At 41.0% G+C, this 20,467-nt stretch overlaps 1 protein-coding gene and 1 long non-coding RNA gene across 2 annotated transcripts in view; both read right to left on the bottom strand.

The window, feature by feature from the left end:
* Nucleotides 1–20,467, bottom strand: part of LOC112863265 (uncharacterized) — a 45,576-nt gene extending 25,109 nt beyond the window's left edge. Inside the window, exons 1-2 of the long non-coding RNA XR_015254631.1 lie at nt 20,336–20,467; nt 14,855–14,981 (exon numbers count right to left, since the gene is read on the bottom strand). This is a non-coding gene — a long non-coding RNA (uncharacterized LOC112863265). The remainder of the gene's footprint in view (nt 1–14,854; nt 14,982–20,335) is intronic.
* On the bottom strand, nt 9,686–10,464 carry LOC147577947 (uncharacterized). Its single transcript, XM_086718519.1, is given in 2 exon segments — nt 9,686–10,360; nt 10,363–10,464. Coding segments are annotated over 2 exon segments (777 nt in total).

Raw genomic sequence — 20,467 nt, 5'->3', positions numbered from 1 at the left:
CTGCCTCCAGCCAGTACGCTTAAGGTGATGTCCATTTGGCCGGCCCTCCTCCTTCCTGATTCTATACAGGCTTCCAGTCTCCTTGCAGGCAGCCCCAATCTCCACGTGGAACCTCTTGGAAACCTTCTCACTTGGTATTTGGAGCCAAACTCGGGAGGCGCGGGGCTGCTTCGTCAAGGCTGTTTCATGGCTGCTGGTTCCCATCCCCACCCCGTCTAACTAATCTTGTAGTTAAGAATTGTCTAACTAATCTTGTAGTGGAAATTGTCAGGTCTGGGAAAATGCTTGAAGATGGAGAAGCCTGTTTGGCCACCTTTTAGTAAGTCCTGGAAGTGGAGAGGTTTTCTGGCCCCCGGTTATTTATGGCTCTTTTTACATTGTAGGGTACTTGATGCCTCACCTCTTAATCCTAGTTTCCATCCTGGGCTAAAGGACAAATCCCAGTTAACATCATGTTCTGCACCTGTGACTGTAGTAGTCACAAATATTCTGGATTCCCACTTCTTTCCAGGATGTGGTAGACCTGCAGTTTCCCATCCGTTGGAATTTAGCGGTGACAGTGCGACCTGTTTGGCCACAAAATACAAGTAGTAATGTATGCCACTTTCAAAAGGAGTCTTTTAAGAGCCAATACACAATTTGTCCTGTTTCTTTTCTCTCTGCCCCCAGAAATTGTAACATTCGATGTGCAGGCAGCCTCTAAAATGGCTCCCAGTTGTCCCCTGTGCACTTCATGTCTCTGACACATTTTATTAACTTCACAAAATTTCAAACTTGCTCATTATTATATTTGTTACGATAATCTAAGATCGGTGATTACCATTTGCTGAAACCTCAGATGACAATTAGCATTTTTAAGAAAAAAATTTTAAGTGTATTTATTTATTTTGAGAGAGAGAGAGAGAGTACAAGCCAGGAGAGGGACAGAGAGAAAGGGAGAGAATCCCAAGCAGCCTCTGTGCTGTCAGCATGGAGACTGACGCAGGACTCAATCTCATGAACCATGAGATCATGACCTGAGTCAAAATCAAGAGTTGGAAGCTTAACGGACTGAGCCACCCAGGCACCACAAGCAGCATTTTTCAATTAAGGTGTGTATATTGTTAGACATAATGCTATTGCACACTTAATAGACTATAATATACATAGTATATATATATACATATACATGCTTATATAGTGTGACATGACTTTTATATGTACTGGAAAACCAGAAAAATTTGACTTGCTTTGTTGCAGCAGTCTGGAACTGAATCTGCAATATTTCCAGCATATACCTATATTTCAATGACAACCCCTATGTCAGTTATAGGAGACTAAACTGCTGTCACAAATAGACTTCCCAATGCATTGGCTCAGCCAAAATAGAAGTTCCTTATTCCTCATTTCACAGTACAAGGCAGGTGGCCCATGTTGGTGGGCAGCTTCTTTTCCACGTGGTTTTCAGTGACATAGTCCATTAAGGCTGCTATAACAAAATGCCATAGACTGGGTAGCCTATAGCCACAGAAATCTCCCACAGTTCTGAAGGTTGGAAGTCTGAGATCAGGGTGCCAGCATGGTCAAGAGAGGACCTTCTTCAGGCTGGCAGACTTCTCATTTCCTCACATGGCAGAAGGGGCTCGTGAACTCTGTGGGGCCTCTTTTCTAAGGGCACTAATCTCAACCATGAAGTCACTGCCCTAATGACCTAATCATCTTCCCAAGGCCTCACCTCCTAATACCATCACTGTGGGCATGAGGTTTTCAACAGAGGAATTTTGAGAGGACACAAAAACCCAGACCGTAGCAATGATCCAGACTGACAGTGGCTCTACCGTCTTCAACACGTTGCTTCCAAGGTTGTTCTGGCTGACACGGTCCAGCCCCCCAGAGGAGCATCTCCACTCCCAACACCCTAGTCCAAAACACCATCATCTACTGTCTGGGCAATTGCCTCTTACCTGGTCTCCCTATTTGCCCTCTTGCCATCCCTACTGTCTATTCCCCACACACAGACAGGGAAAAGTTTTCAAAAGTAAATCAGACTATACCACTCTTCTCGAAATCTTCAAAACCTTCCCATCACATTTAGAGTGAAATCTCACATAGTCTGGCATCTATCTAATGCACAGAACTCATCTCCACATCTTTCCTCCAGCCACACTGAACTTGCTGATTTGCAACAGGCTAGACTCACTCTTGCCTCAGGACCCTTGCAGGATCTTTCCAAGGCTCCTTCCTTCATTGCATTCAGGTCTCTGTTTAAAGGTTCCCTCTTCTCAGAGGACTTCCTTAGTTACTCCAAATTAGTTTCCTATCATCTTCAATCTCCTTACAGGTTTTAAAAAGTGTTTTGCTTATCATTACCTAAGATGATCATTTATTTGTTTACTGTTGGGCCGCATGCTGGTATCTTGCCTTTTTTGCTCACTGCTGTATTATCAGTATACAAGAGAACAGGGGTCAGCAATCTACATCAGATCTGGTTTTATGCCTGTTTTTGGAAATAGTTTTATTAGAATACAGTCACACTCATTTGTGTACACGTCTTCAGCTGCTTTCAGGCTACAGCAACAGAGTAGTTGTAACAGACTGAACTGCCCACAAAGCCCAAGATAATTAATATCTAGCCCTTTACAGGAATAGTTTAGCAACCCCTGATCTATAGCAATTATTGATATATCAGCTTTCTATTATTTGCTGAGGGGTCTTGTACCATTCCTTTATTTTCTATCCTTTCTGAATGATTTGGTTTCAATCATGTATGCAGCTTATATTTGGATTTTAAAAAACAATCTGATAGTCTCTGCTTTGGAAAAGTATGGATTTTCAGGCCTTTCTTTTGCTAAGACAAAAGATGAAGGAATAAAAAGTATCTCCTTCTCCCTCTTGATTAAAGTGGAACAAACTGGGGCGCCTGGGCGACTCAGTCGGTTAAACAACCGACTTCGGCTCAGGTCATGATCTCAGTGTGTGAGTTCGAGCCCCACGTCGGGCTCTGTGCTGACAGCTCGGAGCCTGGAGCCTGCTTCGGATTCTGTGTCTCCTTCTCTCTCTACCCCTCCCACTCCCCTGCTCATGCTCTGTCTGTCTCTCTCTCAAAAATAAATAAACATTAAAAAAATTTTTTAATGCAGCAAAGATGGAGAACCTGATGCAAAGAAAACAGTAATTCCTACCTTAAAGACATTTGTAGTGCTGCTGTGGGAAGGGCCTAGCTCAAAAATCAGACTACATTAATCCTTTCTCTGCCCAACATAAAGATAACTCTTAAACTAATTAAACGTGCTTACTGCTTTATTAGCTATAACTAATTTCTAGAATTGAAAAACATTATTTGAAGAAAACATTTCGTGTTACAAGAGATAGTATGAGTTCACAAAATAAATCAATCACATCACCAATTTACCTTCTTTCTTCCTTTTCTCCAAAAAGGTATCAGCTTGATTGATTGATTGATTGATTGGGGTTTTTTGTTGCTTTTTTTTTTTTTTGAGTTAATTTTTTTTTTTGCTCCTTTTTTTTAAATATGAAATTTATTGTCAAATTTGTTTCCATACAACACCCAGTGCTCCTCCCAACAGGTGCCCTCCTCAATGCCCATCACCCACCTTCCCCTCCTTCCCACCCCCCATCAACCCTCAGTTTATTCTCAGTTTTTAAGAGTCTCTTATGGTTTGGCTCCCTCCCTCTCTAACTTTTTTTTTTTCTTCCCCTCCCCCATGGTCTTCTGTTAAGTTTCTCAGGATCCACATAAGAGTGAAAATATACGGTATCTGTCTTTCTCTCTATGGCTTATTTCACTTAGCATCACACTCTCCAGTTCCATCCATGTTGCTACAAAGGGCCATATTTCATTCTTTCTCATTGCCACGTAGTATTCCATTGTGTGTATAAACCACAATTTCTTTATCCATTCATCAGTTGATGGACATTTAGGCTCTTTCCATAATTTGGCTGTTGTTGAAAGTGCTGCTATAAACATTGGGGTACAAGTGCCCCTATGCATCAGCACTCCAGTATCCCTTGGATAAATTCCTAGCAGTGCTATTGCTGGGTCATAGGGTAGATTTATTTATTTAGTTAGTTAGTTGTTATTTTTCGGAGAGCACCTAATTATCTCCCTTTTGCAACATCAGTTTTAAAGTGTTTCTGACACGTTAAAAAAGTAACCCTAAAATATAACAGACTTTCTTATTCCTCAGGATAAGTGATTCAATCCATTTGCCTTTCTTGTGATTAGTGATATACTTGGACACATCCCTGAGTTCTGCTTTCTATTCACTGTGCCTTTCCTTTGTTGCTTTAGTTTTCCTTTCCTGTGTCCTACTGCATTTATAGTTCTCTTTATTCCCTTTCCTCTCCCTAGTGACTTGTGACATAGTGTGTTTCTTTTAGTGGGTAGGCTTCAGTTTTTGTCATGCATCTTCAGTAAGGTATGAATTTAATATCTATCCCAGAACACGGACTTTAAAAGACTTTAACCCTGATTCCTCCCACTTTTCTAATGTTATTATGTATAATATTCATTTCACCTTATTTCTAGCCCTCTCCCAAATTAATTCTTATTTAAATTACTCAGACCCGACATAAATTCAGATTTAGCAACATGTTTACAATTTGTTTGTTCACCAGTGCCTCTTGCATTCTGTTCCCCCCAGTGGCCTGATGTTAATGAAGTCTTTCTCAGAAAATGAGATTCCAGGTGGTATTTTATTAAATAATTTTTTTTGTATTTTATATATATATATTTTTAAAATGTCTATTTTTGAGAGAGAGAGAGAGAGGCACAGAGTGTGAACAGGGGAGGGGCAAAGAGAGAGGGAGACAGAATCCGAAGCAGGCTCCGGGCTCTAAGCTGTCAGCACAGAGCCCAATGCAGGGCTCGAACTCACGAGCTGTGAGATCATGACCTGAGCCAAAGTCAGACACCCAACCGACTGAGCCACCCAGGCACCCCTGTATTTTATATATGTTTTTGTTTTTTTTTCTAATGAGGTACATCTGGGTGGCTCAGTTAAGCATCCGACTTCAGCTCAGGTCATGATCTCACAGTTCATGAATTCAAGCCCCGTATCAGGCTCTGTGCTGACAGCTCAGGGCCTGGAAACTGCTTTGGATTCTGTGTGTCCCTCTCTCTCTGCCCCTCCTCCACTTGCTCTCTGTCTCCCTTTCTCTCAAAAATAAAAGTGAACATTAAAAAAAAATATTTTTTAATAAGCAGGTACTATATAAGTATAAAAAAATAAATCTATCTTCATACTGGAAAAAAAAAATAAGCCTAACATCTGCGTGTAAATGCTAAGCAAGGAAAAAAGTAGCATATCTGAGTGTTCTTGTCAAAGGGGGAAAAAAGTAAAAGTAAACATATCTCCACGTGTAACATTCTGGAGGGAAGGTGAGTGTGAAAAAGGATATTCTGCTAACATTATACATGACCATTTCAGAAATAGTTGACAACCAGGTAAAGGTACAGACTTCAAATAAAGAAAAATGGGCTTCTGGGGCATCTAAGATCATGTTTGAGTGGAGTGTAAATAGCATTTTGGTTTTCTTCTTGCCAAAATCATGTTCTGGGATTGAGGTTATAAAGGAAAAGAATGAGGGGCACCTGGTGGCTTGGTTGGTTGAGTGTGTCTGACTCTTGGTTACGGCTCAGGTCACGATCTCGTGGCTTATGAGTTCGAGCTTTGCGTCAGGTTCTGTGCTGATGGCGTGGAGTCTGCTTGGGATTCTGTCTCTCCCCCTCTCTCTACCCCTCCCCCACTCACGCTGTCCCTATCTCTCTAAAAATAAATAAAGAAACTTAAAAAAAATTTTTTTTTTAAAGGAAAAGAATGAGGTCAATGGTACAAAGCTCCCCATATAGCAACATGTATGTGTCTAGTACTCGAATACGAGGTATCAAATAAGTCTGGAAATGTGGGGAAGTGATTTTTTTTTCAGGTTAAGGGTCTACTTATAACTTTAAATATAGAAGCACTTTGCCCACAAATGTGTCTGAGATTGAAAGAAAACACATTAAACATATCACTTGAAAATACAACTAGTTACTGTGTGAAACTTTTCTTGCAGCATGATTTATAATAGCCAAGACACAGAAGCAGCCTAAGTGTTCATTGGTGGATAAGACAAAGAAGATGCCATGCACACACACACATACAGTGGAACTGTTATTCAGCAAGAAAGAAATCTTGCCATTTGCAACAACATGGATGGAACTTGAGGGCATTATGCTAAATAAAATAAGTCGGACAGAGAAAGACAAATACCATACGAAGCGAGTTCTTTGCAGAATCTAAAAAAGACCCTGAACTCATAAAGAGGACAGACTGGTGTCTTCCAGAGGCACGGGTCAGGAGGTGGGGAAAATGGGTGAAGGGGGTCAAAAGGTACAAAGTTCCAGCTATAAAATAAGTAAGTCCTAGAGATGTAACGTAGAGCATGGTGACTATAGTTAACGATACTGTGTTGTATATTTGAAAGCTGCTGAGAGACCAATCTTAAAAGTTCCCATCACAAGAAAAAAATGTTTTACCTATGTGCAGTGATGGATATTCACTAGGCTTATTGTGGTGAACAGTTCACAGCATATATGAGTATCAAATCATGTTGTACATCTGGAACGTAACGTTATATGTCAGTTCTTTTTTTTTTTTAACATTTATTTTTTATATTATTGAGAGAGAAAGAGACAGAACATGAGTGTGGGAGGGGCAGAGAAAGACGGAGACACAGAATCCAAAGCAGGCTCCAGGCTCCGAGCTGTCAGCACAGAGCCCGACGCGGAGCTAGAACTCACAAACTGGGAGATTGTGACCTGAGCTGAAGTCAGATGCTTAACCGACTGAGCCACCCAGGCGCCCCTGTTATATGTCAGTTCTAGATCTCAATTTTTTTAAAAAGATAAATTTAGCAACATATATTTTTTTTTAATTTTTTTTCAACGTTTTATTTATTTTTGGGACAGAGAGAGACAGAGCATGAACAGGGGAGGGGCAGAGACAGAGGGAGACACAGAATCAGAAACAGGCTCCAGGCTCTGAGCCATCAGCCCAGAGCCTGACGCGGGGCTTGAACTCCCGGACCGCGAGATCGTGACCTGGCTGAAGTCGGACGCTTAACCGACTGCGCCACCCAGGCGCCCCAGCAACATATATTTTTAAAAATATATTCAAGAAAGTAAGCACTACAATAACACGTGATCACAGAAATCATTAACAAAAACAGTCTTGTCTTAGATGAGAGTCTTCCAATTCAGTATAAATACCTAGTGCTCCTTGTAACCCTAAACATGATGCTTTAAAAAAGAACCTTAAGTTCGCTCCATTTTACTTAAACATAGTTTGCATACTTGATTAATGGACATGATGTTCTGCAGGCCTCACAATTAATCTCAAAATGTTGCTAATTTATGCACTTACCTATTTGTACCACAGTGGGACCCAGTTTCCCCTTCTCAAACATGAGCTCTGGCCCCATGAAATGCATCAGAAATAGCGGGATTCATGACTTTTAGTGCCTGACAATGACTTGGTTTAAATAGGAAAAAAAAAAAAAATTTTTTTTCTTTGTTTCAACTTTTCAAACACCTCTTTGATTTTGGTTCATACCTACCTAATTTTTTCACTCTATTAGTTCCAGCATTTAAGAAAGGGAGCAAACAGTTTAGTTCATGGAGCTCAGGCGGTAACGTCAAATAACACTCCCAGGCTCCTTGTCCTCAGTCGGCCACCCTGATGCGTAAGACGTCTCTTAGGGGTCTCACATCCTTCTAGAGGCAATGACACACTCCACACCCCTAAGGGAGTCTTCTTGCTGTCTTAAAGTTTGGATTTGTTCAGATGCTATTACTGCTAAGGACAGGAGCTGAAAAAGAACTAGGAGGGGAAGAGTAATGTTAAATAAAGCAAAGTGACAGCTTTAAAGAGGAAATGAGAGACAAGGCAGGGGAACTTGGGAAAAACTCCCTGAGTTTATAACTAGTTTACATATACACCTTTGTGGTTTGCCAAGAGGTCTGGAGTGGCTGCCTGTTTAACTAGCATGGAGTCTTAGTATTGGATACTTTGCAAGACACGGCTTAACTTTAGATCTGATGGATATTCAGAAAATCACTCAGGTATAGTAAGTCTTCACCCATCATCACCCTGCAAAAATGCTCGTGAGATTAAAACAATTCCAAGTTCACACATTTAATCCAACAACTTTGCTTGCAAGAGAAAACCTGATTTGGTGAATTTAGGTTCAAGTTCAATGCTGTCTGTACCTAAGCCTCACAACCACTGAAAGGCTTAAATACTTTTTTACATTATCAAGTAACACCTAAAACTTAAATCACTGTTGGTTCACGTGTTTCTAAAAGGAAAACACAAAATGTACCTAATGTCAAATTATACAAGAGCTGGTAAGCAGCTCAAGAAAGCAGAAAAGCTTTTCAAAGAGCTGGATTGGACACCTGTGCTAGTCACCTGGAAACTTCCAAACAGGCCTGAGAGACCTCTGAATCAATTTCCACAACAAAAAAGTAATAATTTTCTTCCAGAAGTTTCTGGAAGTAGTAGGTTCTGTCCTACTAAGGTAGCCGTGCCAGTTAAATAGGATGGGCTTTTATTTACATGACTATTTACCTGAAGAAATGCCTCTCTTCCCGTACTAAGTGCTTAGGGTATTACAAAACACAGCTGATTTCTTTCTTCAGTATCCAGTTAATCAGGATTAAATACACACATACACACACGCTTTGGTGTTCTGCAGAGACAAGAAAACATATTACCCGATGTCTTCAGCTCAGCAGAGGCAGTACAAGATTTCATCACTGTCCCTGACTCCTATTATTTAAAAGGAGGCTCCAGAAGGCTCAGTAAAAACCTCCACGACTATTCATAGGTGCCAAGAAATGGTCAGAGATAAAATTCATAGTACTGAACTTCATTCTACATAATAAGAGGTACTGATTTCACTTATAATTAGCAATTCTGCATATGGTGATTTTAGATTTGAAGAGACAATGACGGTGTTTATCAGACATTTTACCAGACATAGTTTTGGTTTTATTTATATGGTTTTTCTTGCAATAAAATATACACACCATAAAATGTACTATTTTAACCATTTTAAGTTATTCATGGCATTAAGTACAATCACAATGCTGTGCAACCATCGTCATAACAGATATAATTTCGTGTAATGTGCATAGCACATATTTCAAACCTATGGTTATACAAATTTCTTAAGCAATGCACTTGTATAACTTGTATAAAAATCATAAATTGGGGCAATACATATATGTAATTATAGTCAGCTTGATGCCTTGATTTTTAAATTGTTTACAACTTCTTCAGTTTTATGCTATGCAGTAAAATTCTCAACTTGTAAACTCAAAATCTTCTGTTATCTTCTCAATAAAATTAGCAGTACCACTTACAGAATATGAATTTCAGAACATGCTTTTCCACATTCATCCAATTGGTATTTTATTTTCTCATTATTAATTCTTTGCTGCTTTATTAAAAGGCTAACTGCACGTTCTCCCACATTCACAAAGCTTCCATGTGTTTATTAGTTCTTTGATGGACAGTGAGATGTGTCTTCTGGTTAAAACATCTCCCACATGCACTACATTTGTTATGTTGCTCTGCTGTAGGAGTTAAGTAATGTTTAAGGAGACGTGACTTCTTTTTTTTAAAAAAGTTTTCTTCTTTCAACGTTTATTTATTTTTGGGACAGAGAGAGACAGAGCATGAACGGGGGAGGGGCAGAGAGAGAGGGAGACACAGAATCGGAAACAGGCTCCAGGCTCTGAGCCATCAGCCCAGAGCCCGACGCGGGGCTCGCACTCACGGACCGCGAGATCGTGACCTGGCTGAAGTCGGACGCTTAACCGACTGCGCCACCCAGGCGCCCCAAGGAGACGTGACTTCTTGATGAGGGCTTTTCCACAGTTCGTACACCCGTGGGGTCTCTCACCTGTATGAATCCTCTGATGCATGACAAGCACTGAGGCTTTGCCACATTCTCTACATCTGTAGGATTTCTCTCCTATATGAAATCTAGAACGTTTATAAAGGGATAAACTGTACTCAAAGGTTTTCTCGCATTCCTTACATTCAAACGAGTTCTCGAGTGCATGAGATTTCACATGTTGGGTAAAGGAGGAGTTGTGAGTGAACAACTTCCCACACGGATGGCATTCATAAGGCTTCTCTCTAGTGTGAAGTCTCTGGGGGACCACCAGTTGTGCTTCGTGCACAAATGCTTTCCCACAATCACTGCACACAAAGGATCTCTCTCCACTATGAATGTTTTGATGGGCTATAAGGTGTCCCTTACTGTTAAAGGCTTTCCCACAGTCATTGAATTCAAAGGGTTTTTTTCTCTTGTATGCTTTTTTTCATGTCTAACAAGATGAGACCTCTTTTGGAAGGCTTTCCCACATTCAGTGCAGCCAAAGCTTTTTTTCCTTCTGTGCTTTTTTCTCATGTCTAATAAGACAAAACTTGTTTTTGAAGGCTTTTCCACAGTCTTTGTATTCATAAGAATTTTCTCCAGTATAACTTTTATTATAACTAAGCCAGTGTGAATTAGGTTGCAGACTCTTTCCATTTGACTCACATTTATGTTGTGTTTGTCTTGAAGAAATAAATTTTATACTCAGGTTACGATTTTGGACTCTCTTCATGGTCAGTGTTTTCTTGAAGGTGAACATATCTTGATTCAAAAAATTGTCTTTGCTTCCCTCCTGTCTCTCTAGTGCATCATCAAGTAAGCAGATAACTTCTAAAAAGGTATAAAATTAAACATTCCCAGTTACTCTTTCCAATCTCATGTTAGGAAAAGAAAAATTTTTAAGTCTATAATATCAACAAGGATGCCTATTCTGACCACTTCTATTCAACATAGTCCTAAAGCCCTAGCTAGACCAATTAGGTAAGAAAAAGAAATAAAGGCACCCAAACTGGAAAGGGAGGCATAAAGTATCTCTGTTCACAGATGACATGATCTTATATGTAGAAAACCCTAAAGAACACACACACACACACACACACACACACACACACACACACACAAACCTACTTAGAACTAATACACAAATTTGGCAAAGTTGCGGGATGCAAAGTCAATATACAAAAATCAGTTGTGTTTCCATACACTAAAACAAATAATCCAAAAAGGAAATTGAGAAAACAATCCTATAATAGCATCAGAAAGAATTAATTAGGAATAAACTTAACCAAGGAAGTGAAAGACTTGTATATGGACAACTACAAAATACTACTGAAACTAAAGACAAGTAAACTGACTTCACAGACTAGAAGACTTAATATTGTTAAAAATGTCCATACTTCCCAAAGCGATCTACAGATTCAATACAATTCCAGGGGTATTTTTTGCAGAAATACAAAAAAACAATTCTAGAATTCATATGGAACCACAAAGGACTCAAATCGTTAAAACATTCTTGAGAAAGGGAACAAAGCAGGAGACTTCATACTTCCTGACTTGAAACCATATTTCAAAATTACAGTAATCAAAATAGTATAGTACTGGCATAAAGACAGGCAGGCACCTAGACCAATGGAACAGAAGAGAGAGCCCAGAAACAAACGCATGCATATATGGTCTTCAACAAGGGAGCCAAGACTACACAATGGGGAAAGGATGGTCTCTTCAACAAAGAGTGCTAGGAAAACCAGATATCCACATATAAAAGAGTGAAATTGGACCCTAATCTTACACCACACACAAAAATCAACTCAAAATGTATTAGAGACTTAAATGTGATACCTGAAACTATAAAACTCCTAGAAGAAAACACAGGGGGAAAGCTTTGTAAGGTTGGTCTTGGCAAGAGTTGTTGAATGACTCCAAAAGCATTGGCAACAAAAGCAAACAGACAACTGGAACCACATCAAATTCAAAGGCTTCTGTGCAGCAAAGGAGACAACCAACAAAGTGAAAAGGCAACCTACAGAATGGGAGAAAAAAATGTTTAAAAAACACTTGCCAGGTAAGAGGTTAATATCTCAAATCTGTAAGGAACCCCCACAACTCAATAGCAAAAAATGGGCAAAGGACGTTAATAGACCTGTCTCCAAAGGAGACATACAAATAAATGGTCAACAAGTACATGAAAAGATGCTCAACATCATTAATCATCAGGGAAATGCAAGTCAAAACCACAATAAGAGAACACCTCGCATCTGTTAGGATGTCTATTATAAACAACAACAACAACAACAACAGAAAATAACCAGTATTGGCACAAACACATGGAGATAACGGGACCTTGTGCACTGTTTGTGGGAATGTAAAATGGTACAACCACTGTGGGAAACACTATGGAGTTTCCTCAAAATACCAAAAAGGGAACCAACATATGATCCAGAAATCCCACTTCCGGACATTTATCAAAACAACTGAAAACAGGATTTCTAGAGATGTTTACACTCCCGTGTTCACTGCAGCATTGTTCACAATAGCCAAGAGTTAGAAACAATCTAATGTCAATTAAAAGGTAAAGGGATATGGGGCACCTGGGTGGCTCAGTAGGTTAAGCGGCTGACTTCGGCTCAGGTGATGATCTATCTCATAGTTTGTGGGTTCGAGCCCCGCGTCAGACTCTGTGCTGACAGCTCAGAGCCTGGAGCCTGCTTCACATTCTGCGTCTCCCTCTCTCTCTGCCCCTCCCTGTCTCGCGCTCTGTCTCTCTCTCTCAAAAATGAATAAACATTAAAAAAAATTTTTTTAAAGGTAAAGGGATAAAGAAAATGTAGTATCTACATACATACTATTTAAAAAAAGAAGGAAATTGTATCATAAGTTACAACATGGATGAACCCTGAGGGCATTAGGCCAAGTGAAATAAACCAGTCACAGAAGGATAAATACTGCAAGATTCCACTCATATGAGGAATTTAAAATAGTCAAACACGTAGATATAGAAGGTAGAACGGTGGTTGCCAGGGGCTGGGAGGGGTGGAGAGATGGGGAGTTGTCATTCAGGAGGTACAGAGTTTCAGTCACGCAAGATGAAAAGGCTCTAGAGATCTGCTGTTCAACGATGTGCGAACAGTTAACAAAATTGTACTGTACACATAAAAATCTGTCCAGAGGGTAGATCTCCTATTCTGTGTTTTTTTACCACACACACACACACAACTCTCTCTTGGAGTCTACTTCCCCATTCTGGAGAGCAAAACAAAAGAAATTTGTATTTGCCCTACCCCTGGGCTTTAAGAAAAAATTGCTGAAATGGGGTCTTGTGGAAAACAATAACGACAAATAGCTTTTTCTATTTATAAACAAGACTTTCCAACCTGTGGAAGACGTGAAACAGGAACAAGGTGAAGTTACGATGACAAAGGATGCTAGAAAGCACTCTTAACAAGGACACAAAGTTTTAAGCTCTGAGAACAGAAGAGCCATGTCAGAGAAATGAAAGGGTAATCAGAGAAGCAAGACATAAAAGTATCATGGGGAAATGAGAAGATGTGGATTGGTTTGGAGAAACTTAATTAAGAGTCAAGGCCAACAACATCTAAAAACTAGATTATCCTGGGGGCCCCTGGGTGACTCAGTCGGTTAAGCGACTGACTTCAGCTCAGGTCATGATCTCGCAGTTCGTGAGTTTGAACCCTGTGTCTGGCTCTTATGCTGACAGCTCAGAGCCTGGAGCCTATTTTGGATTCTGTGTCTCCCTCTTTGCCCCTCCCCCATGCTCTCTCTCTCTTTCTCTCTGTCAATAATAAATAAACATTAAATTAAAAGAAACAAGATTATCCTGTTAGGATCTTCCTCATTTCCTTCATACAACTCTCTTTCTCCTTCCCCTGCACACAACCACCAAATGACTATGAAACCATTAACTCCCTTTTATCCGTAAGCACACTCCTATATCCTCAAAAATCATCCAAATCACGGCTGAGGCCTCTGTGTATAAAACTGTCCAACTCCACTTCCAGCTAGGATTCAGCCCCCAAAGCCCGCATATACCCAGGAACACAAGGAGAGGCCCAGAGGAACATTTGAAAGACCAGCCATAAATTTTTGTTTGCGTCTATCATCAGCTATTTCTACCACTTTTCATGACTTTGTCCTGAAAATTAACTGCTTTTTACAACCTCTTTCAATTTCCTAGATATAACACTCTCCAGAACCCTGCTTTGCCCATGACACCACACCCTTCAACTCAAAGTTTCCATTTTGGTTTCCACACTTATGATTTCTATTAACTTTGGGGACCTGAAACACAAGGCTTCTAGTTTATAGCAACATTTGCCTTTATATATTTTGAGGTCAAGGTCAATTCTGATGGTTACCATGAAGTCAATGTAACCTTGTCCAATGTAACAAAATCACTGCCAAGCTCAAATCCCTACAAGGCTAAGTCCGCTGATAATAATAATGTTAGGGAAATGGGGAGAAGATGGTTCTTCACTATTTCTGAGATTTGATTCCCTTCCATCAAGACGGAGTATTATTAGTGCAACACTCTAGACTCTTACCTCATTCCTTGTTTCTGAAAACCACACAATCTGACTACACTGTAAGAGCCAGACACACAGAAAATATCTGCGATCACGTTTAGGAAGGAAGAAGAATGAGGATTTGGGGAATTAAGAGAACAAAGCAAGGACCTACATAAAACAGGCAGCGTAGGAGCCCGGGCAGAGAGGAGAAGAGGGAGGTGGAAGCATAAACACACATTCTCTGTTTATGCTTCATCTCAAAGGGGATCAAGAGTCTGTGACCACTGACATTCAGGGCCAAACTCCGTAATGCTTTAGAATGTCCACAAGTCCCACAGGAAGGGCACTATGAGTACATGCTCAGTTACAGTGAAGAGTTAGTCACCACCCACTGTCCTTACCCACTGCGGTGAGGTTTCTAAAGTTCTCCAGCGTCACATCCCAATACAAGGTTCTCTGATCACAGTCCAGCAGCTGCCACTCTTCTGGGGTGAAGTCCACAGCCACATCCTGGAATGTCACCGATCCCTGTAACGGCACATTCGTCTTTAACCTGTAGTGAGTACCGCTGGGGAAAGTGGAGGGGATTAAGAGCAATTACTCTGATTATGTTCATTGTTCTCAGTCTGCAATAAGTTATACAGGGTAACTAAAAACTACTATGTACTAGACTCAGAATTAAAATTTGTGAGAGAACATGGGGCGCCTGGGTGGCACAGTCGGTTAAGCGTCCGACTTCAGCCAGGTCACGATCTCGCGGTCCGTGGGTTCGCGCCCTGCGTCGGGCTCTGGGCTGATGGCTCAGAGCCTGGAGCCTGTTTCCGATTCTGTGTCTCCCTCTCTCTCTGCCCCTCCCCCGTTCATGCTCTGTCTCTCTCTGTCCCAAAAATAAATAAACGTTGAAAAAAAAATTAAAAAAAAATAAAATTTGTGAGAGAACAAAATCATATTCAAATTGCCCCACTACATACACATATACACACATGTATATATACACACACACATATATATACATTCATATATAATGGGGAGGTACAGAGGAAGAGAAGGAAGAAGAGAGAGAAAATATTAAGTTCACTGAGCATGGCCTTGGCCTCATGTATGTTTAGATAAAAAGGACACCAAAAGTGGTCATATGAAAACCCCTACCGCATTTATAACAAATCTCCTACATAATAAACACTTATCAAATTTTTTCTTTCATAGTACATGAGAGGCAAACCTTATGTATGGAATTGTTATGCCTTATTCTCTAGGACAAGGCCAATAATTCATTGATTGGCTACGTTTTTTCTGACTGACCAAGATTAATCACACATTTGCATTCAACATTACAGTGCGCAGACCCTATGACCTTCATATCAGCTTTCTAAGTGTGTGTTCAATTTAAATTTCTATCTATATTTTTCCTGTTTCTTATATATTTATACTTTCCCATTGCAGTATATGGATTCTTGTAAGTCACTGCAAATTCACTAGGAAACAAAGTGAAATTTGAATGAATAAATGGATGAACAGGCGGACAGATGGATAAGTGTCTTGCCTAGAAATTGGTCACTTTCTGATGCTCATGGGAAAGGACGCAGATCTATGAAAACAAGACTAGGGGGATTTCTCTGCTTTTCCAGCCTAGAAATAAGTACAGTACTCATATGCCTGCTAGAATAGGCTACTGATGAATGAAATGAATGACTATTCAAACAAGTAACACAAGTCCACATTCTGGAAGCACCAACTTGTCCACTTTTTTTTTTTTAATTTTTTTTAATGTTTATTTATTTTTGAGACAATGCTAGAGACAGAGTGCAAGCAGTGGAGGGGCAGACAGAGGGAGATACAGAATCCGAAGTGGGCTCCAGGCTCTGAGTTGTCAGCCCAGAGCCCGACGCGGGGCTCAAACTCACCAGCCATGACACCATGACCTGAGCCGAAGTCGGACGCTTAACCGACTGAGCCACTCAGGCGCCCCACCAACTTGTCCACTTTTAATTCTGCTATGATCGTAGGAAAGTTGGACAAGGATGTGCTCTCTTGGGTAGATGTACACATTTCTTCCCATTGATATATTACAACTTATTGTTAATTTCTTATCTAAGGATTTCTTTTCACCCAGAAATTTATCCTAAAGAAATAAAAACGGACGGATACAAAGATTAAAGTTTGGGCTCTGGAGCCAGGCAGCCTGGGTTCAAATTCAGCTACTCCTCTTACTAGCAGTGTGACCCTGATAGAGTTACCTTAGCCACTCTGTATCTCACTTCTCTTATCTGCAAAATGCTGGTAATAATAGTACACGTCATAGGATTTTTATGACGATTAACCAAGTTAATACATGTAAAGCATTAAGAACAATATATGGCACATGGTAAGCACTCAATAAAATTGTAATTATTTTTAAAAATAAAAAAGGCAAGGAGAGATAAAAAGTAATGTTTTCACATCATTGCTTACAATATGAAAACACTGACAACAGCTTAAATGTCCGTTAATATGGTGTTGATTTTTCTAAAAATGCTATAGAAAGATATTGTTATGGAAAGAGGTTCCATTTATATTTGTAGGTGAAAAAAGTACATTAAAGTACATAATATGATCCTTCCCTGTGGTTTGTTTTTTTTTTTTTTTTAATATGTACCCAGAGACACACAATCTTGGCGGTCCTATATCAAAATGTAAATAATTATTATTTGTAAAGACAGCGGGATCATAACTTTTATACTTGTACTTTCTAAATTTTTTATGAAGCATTACTTTTTCAGATACACGTACATATATACACATACACATAAGAAATAGATATACATATACAATTTACAAATATACATATAAACTTTAAGCCAAGGTCTATAAGTCCCTACACCATTTTGGTTCCACCTCTTCTAATCTCATCTACTTTTAAAAAATTAATTAATTAATTTTTTATTTTAGAGAGAGAGAGAGTGAGCAAGCCTGGGAGAGGGGCAGAGAGAGAATCTTAAGCAGGCTCCACACTCAGCGTGGAGCCCGACGCAGGGCTCGATCCACAACCCTGGGATCATGACCTGAGCAGAAATCAAGAGTCAGATGCTCAACCAACTGAGCCATCCAGGTGCCCTTAATCTCTTTTACTTTAATCTTTCAATCACTCTCTGACAGCTCATCCTATCAGACTTTCAGTTTTCTTGCTGTTCCTCCAAAATACCAAGGTTGATTACTCACGATCTCTGTACATTTCTTCTACTTGGACTGTTCTTTCCCTGGAAAAACTCGGATACTGCACAGCTCACTCTCTAAATTCTTAAATTATTATTTTTTTTAATGTTTTTTAAAAACTTTTTTAACGTTTATTTATTTTTGAGACAGAGAGAGACAGAGCATGAACGGGGGAGGGTCAGAGAGAGGGAGACACAGAATCTGAAACAGGCTCCAGGCTCTGAGCTGTCAGCACAGAGCCCGACGTGGGGCTCGAACTCACAGACCGCGAGATCATGACCTGAGCCAAAGTCGGCCGCTTAACCGACTGAGCCACCCAGGCACCCCAAATTATTTATTTTTTAATGTTTACTGTAGTGTTGTTGTTTTGAGAGACAGAGTATGAGTGGGGGAGGGGCAGAGAGAGAGGGAGACACAGAATCCGAAGCAGGCTCCAGGCTCTGAGCTGTCAGCACAGAGCTCGACGCGGGGCTCGAACTTGTGAACTGCGAGATCATGACCTGAGCCAAAGTCAGATGCTTGAACTGCAAGATCATGACCTGGGCCGAAGTCAGATGCTTAACCGACTGAGCCACTTAGGCGTCCCTCACTAAATTCTTTTAGGTCCCTGCCTACATGTCACTTAGCAGTGAAGCTTTTCTTGACGCCCTCATATAAAACAGCTTCTCTCACTGTCACCATCAGGCCATACACCCTTACTCCTTTTCCTCATACCACTTGCCACCAGGTGACAGGTTATTTGGTTTTTGCTTATTTCCTTCCACGAAAAGGGACTCTGTTTTGCTCAGTGTGGACTCTGTTTTGCTCACCAAGCAACAGAACGGTGTTTGGCTCACATCAGATACTTAGCAAATGTTTGCTGAATGCATTAATGGATGAACCGCTTTTAGTGCTGGTTCTCTCCTTGCTACGCATTTTCAAAAGAAACTTATTAAGCAACTTTGGCCCAAATGAACTGTGGGGCAGGAAAAAGTCAATGATCTGGGAATCAAAGACTGGACTGGCACCTGACTTAGCCACTAACAAGCTGTTCAGTTCCAGGCACTCAGTTGCGATCTCCGGGCTAGTTTCATTCCTCCTTAAAATGAGGAAGCAGAACTAGAAGTTGCCTAAAAAATCTTCTGGCGCTACCAGTCTGTGATTACTCCGTAAACTCTTTCTGCATTTAGGCAAGGGGACAGAGGGAATCAGTACACCAAAAGGCAAATGTAACAACTCCAACAGTATGGAACCAGCCTTGAAAGAACCAATGGACCAATAGGAAATGAAAGGGATGCACTGGTGCTAATGTGTGTTTGTGAGAACCCAGAGAGGGAGAGAGAAGGAGAGAAAGAAGGACAGGGTGGGGCAGGCAGATGGGAAGGGGAGGAGAGAAGGTGTTTAGGAAAGAAACAATTTCTTCTGTAGCAGTTCTTGATTCTTCCTTCCCTTGATCATACCCTCAATTTCCTCCTGTGAGTTTCCTTCTCCTGTGGAGCCTGACCACATACACCCAACTCTCCATTTTTCTGTAATTCTCAGCTCTCTCCTCCAACACTTAAGACAACACCTCTGAAGGCACTCACTTGTAATGCCATGAGTCAAGCTCTACTCTCACCAGATAGGTGGAATGAACGATGATTCCTGTCTCTCCTCAAATGGGATAAAAAGTCACCGGTCAGGAGAGTCTTCCCAGGATTAATCTCTTTCTTCTTTCCTTCTTCTAGACAAGATGGACTGGAGGACAGAGAAGCAACTGGAACCTTCGCTCTGGGCCCCAAGACTGTAAACTCACAGTCATCTGTAGCCCTAGGTTGGCCTTGTGTAGATTTTTTTTTCTTTTAACATTTTATTTATTTTTGAGACAGACAGAGACAGAGCATGAATGGGGGAGGGGCAGAGAGAGAGGGAGACACAGAATCGGAAGCAGGCTCCAGGCTCTGAGCCATCAGCCCAGAGCCCGACGCGGGGCTTGAACTCACGGACCGCGAGATCATGACCTGAGCTGAAGTCGGACGCTTAACCGACTGAGCCACCCAGGCGCCCGGCCTTGTGTAGATTTTAACCAGGGCTGCTGGAAACTGAAACAGGCAGGTACATGCAAGAAGGACCCACAGGTTCAATTACAGTCTTCCTGCAGAGACACTAAGGGTTCTCTCAAAAACAAACAAACAAACAAAAAACAATGATCCCAGGTCGAAATTCACTTAACATTCACTCCTCTGAAAGAATACACACTAACTTTATTGTTTCAGAGTACTATGTTGCAAAAAGGAATGAAATTTCAGGTAAAACTCCTCTGGGTTTGAACACCATCTCCTCCACTTACTACTAGCTGTGTGCTTTGAAGCAGGTAACTCCACATCTCTCTGTGAAATGATGAGGACACTTAACAACGCTGAGTAACCATGATAAATAAATGCACTTTGAAAAGTGTTTAACAGTGTTTGGCTTTCGATATGCTGGCTCTCGTCTCCGCCACCTTGAGGGGGTTCACTGCAGTTTGAGAGTCAAAAGGCTCCTAGAATAAGGTGAGGGGCAGTTCAACGCCCAGGCGTGGGCTCCCTACGCAGTGCACAGCACCTACAACACGGCGACGCAAACAGATCCGCCGCACCCCAGCCAGACCTGGGCTCCACCCCAGGGCAGCGGGAGCCTCGTCCTTCCTCGGCTTTCTGAGTCACATGCTACCGTGCAGCGGGGGTACCTACAGTTTTTATTTCCTTTGCATGAACCAACACGCCGGTCTTTGCCCTTAAACTGTCCCTGCAGTCCTTCACGATCACTAGCAGCTCAGCACCCAAGCACGCCGAGGAACATAGGCCACTTCCGGAGGGCCCTCC

The sequence above is a fragment of the Puma concolor genome, chromosome C1 (assembly GCF_028749965.1).
Source record: "Puma concolor isolate L17-30 chromosome C1, mPumCon1.1.hap2, whole genome shotgun sequence".
In the NCBI taxonomy this organism is placed as follows: Eukaryota; Metazoa; Chordata; class Mammalia; order Carnivora; family Felidae; genus Puma; species Puma concolor.
This window is presented reverse-complemented; position numbering and strand designations above follow the sequence as displayed.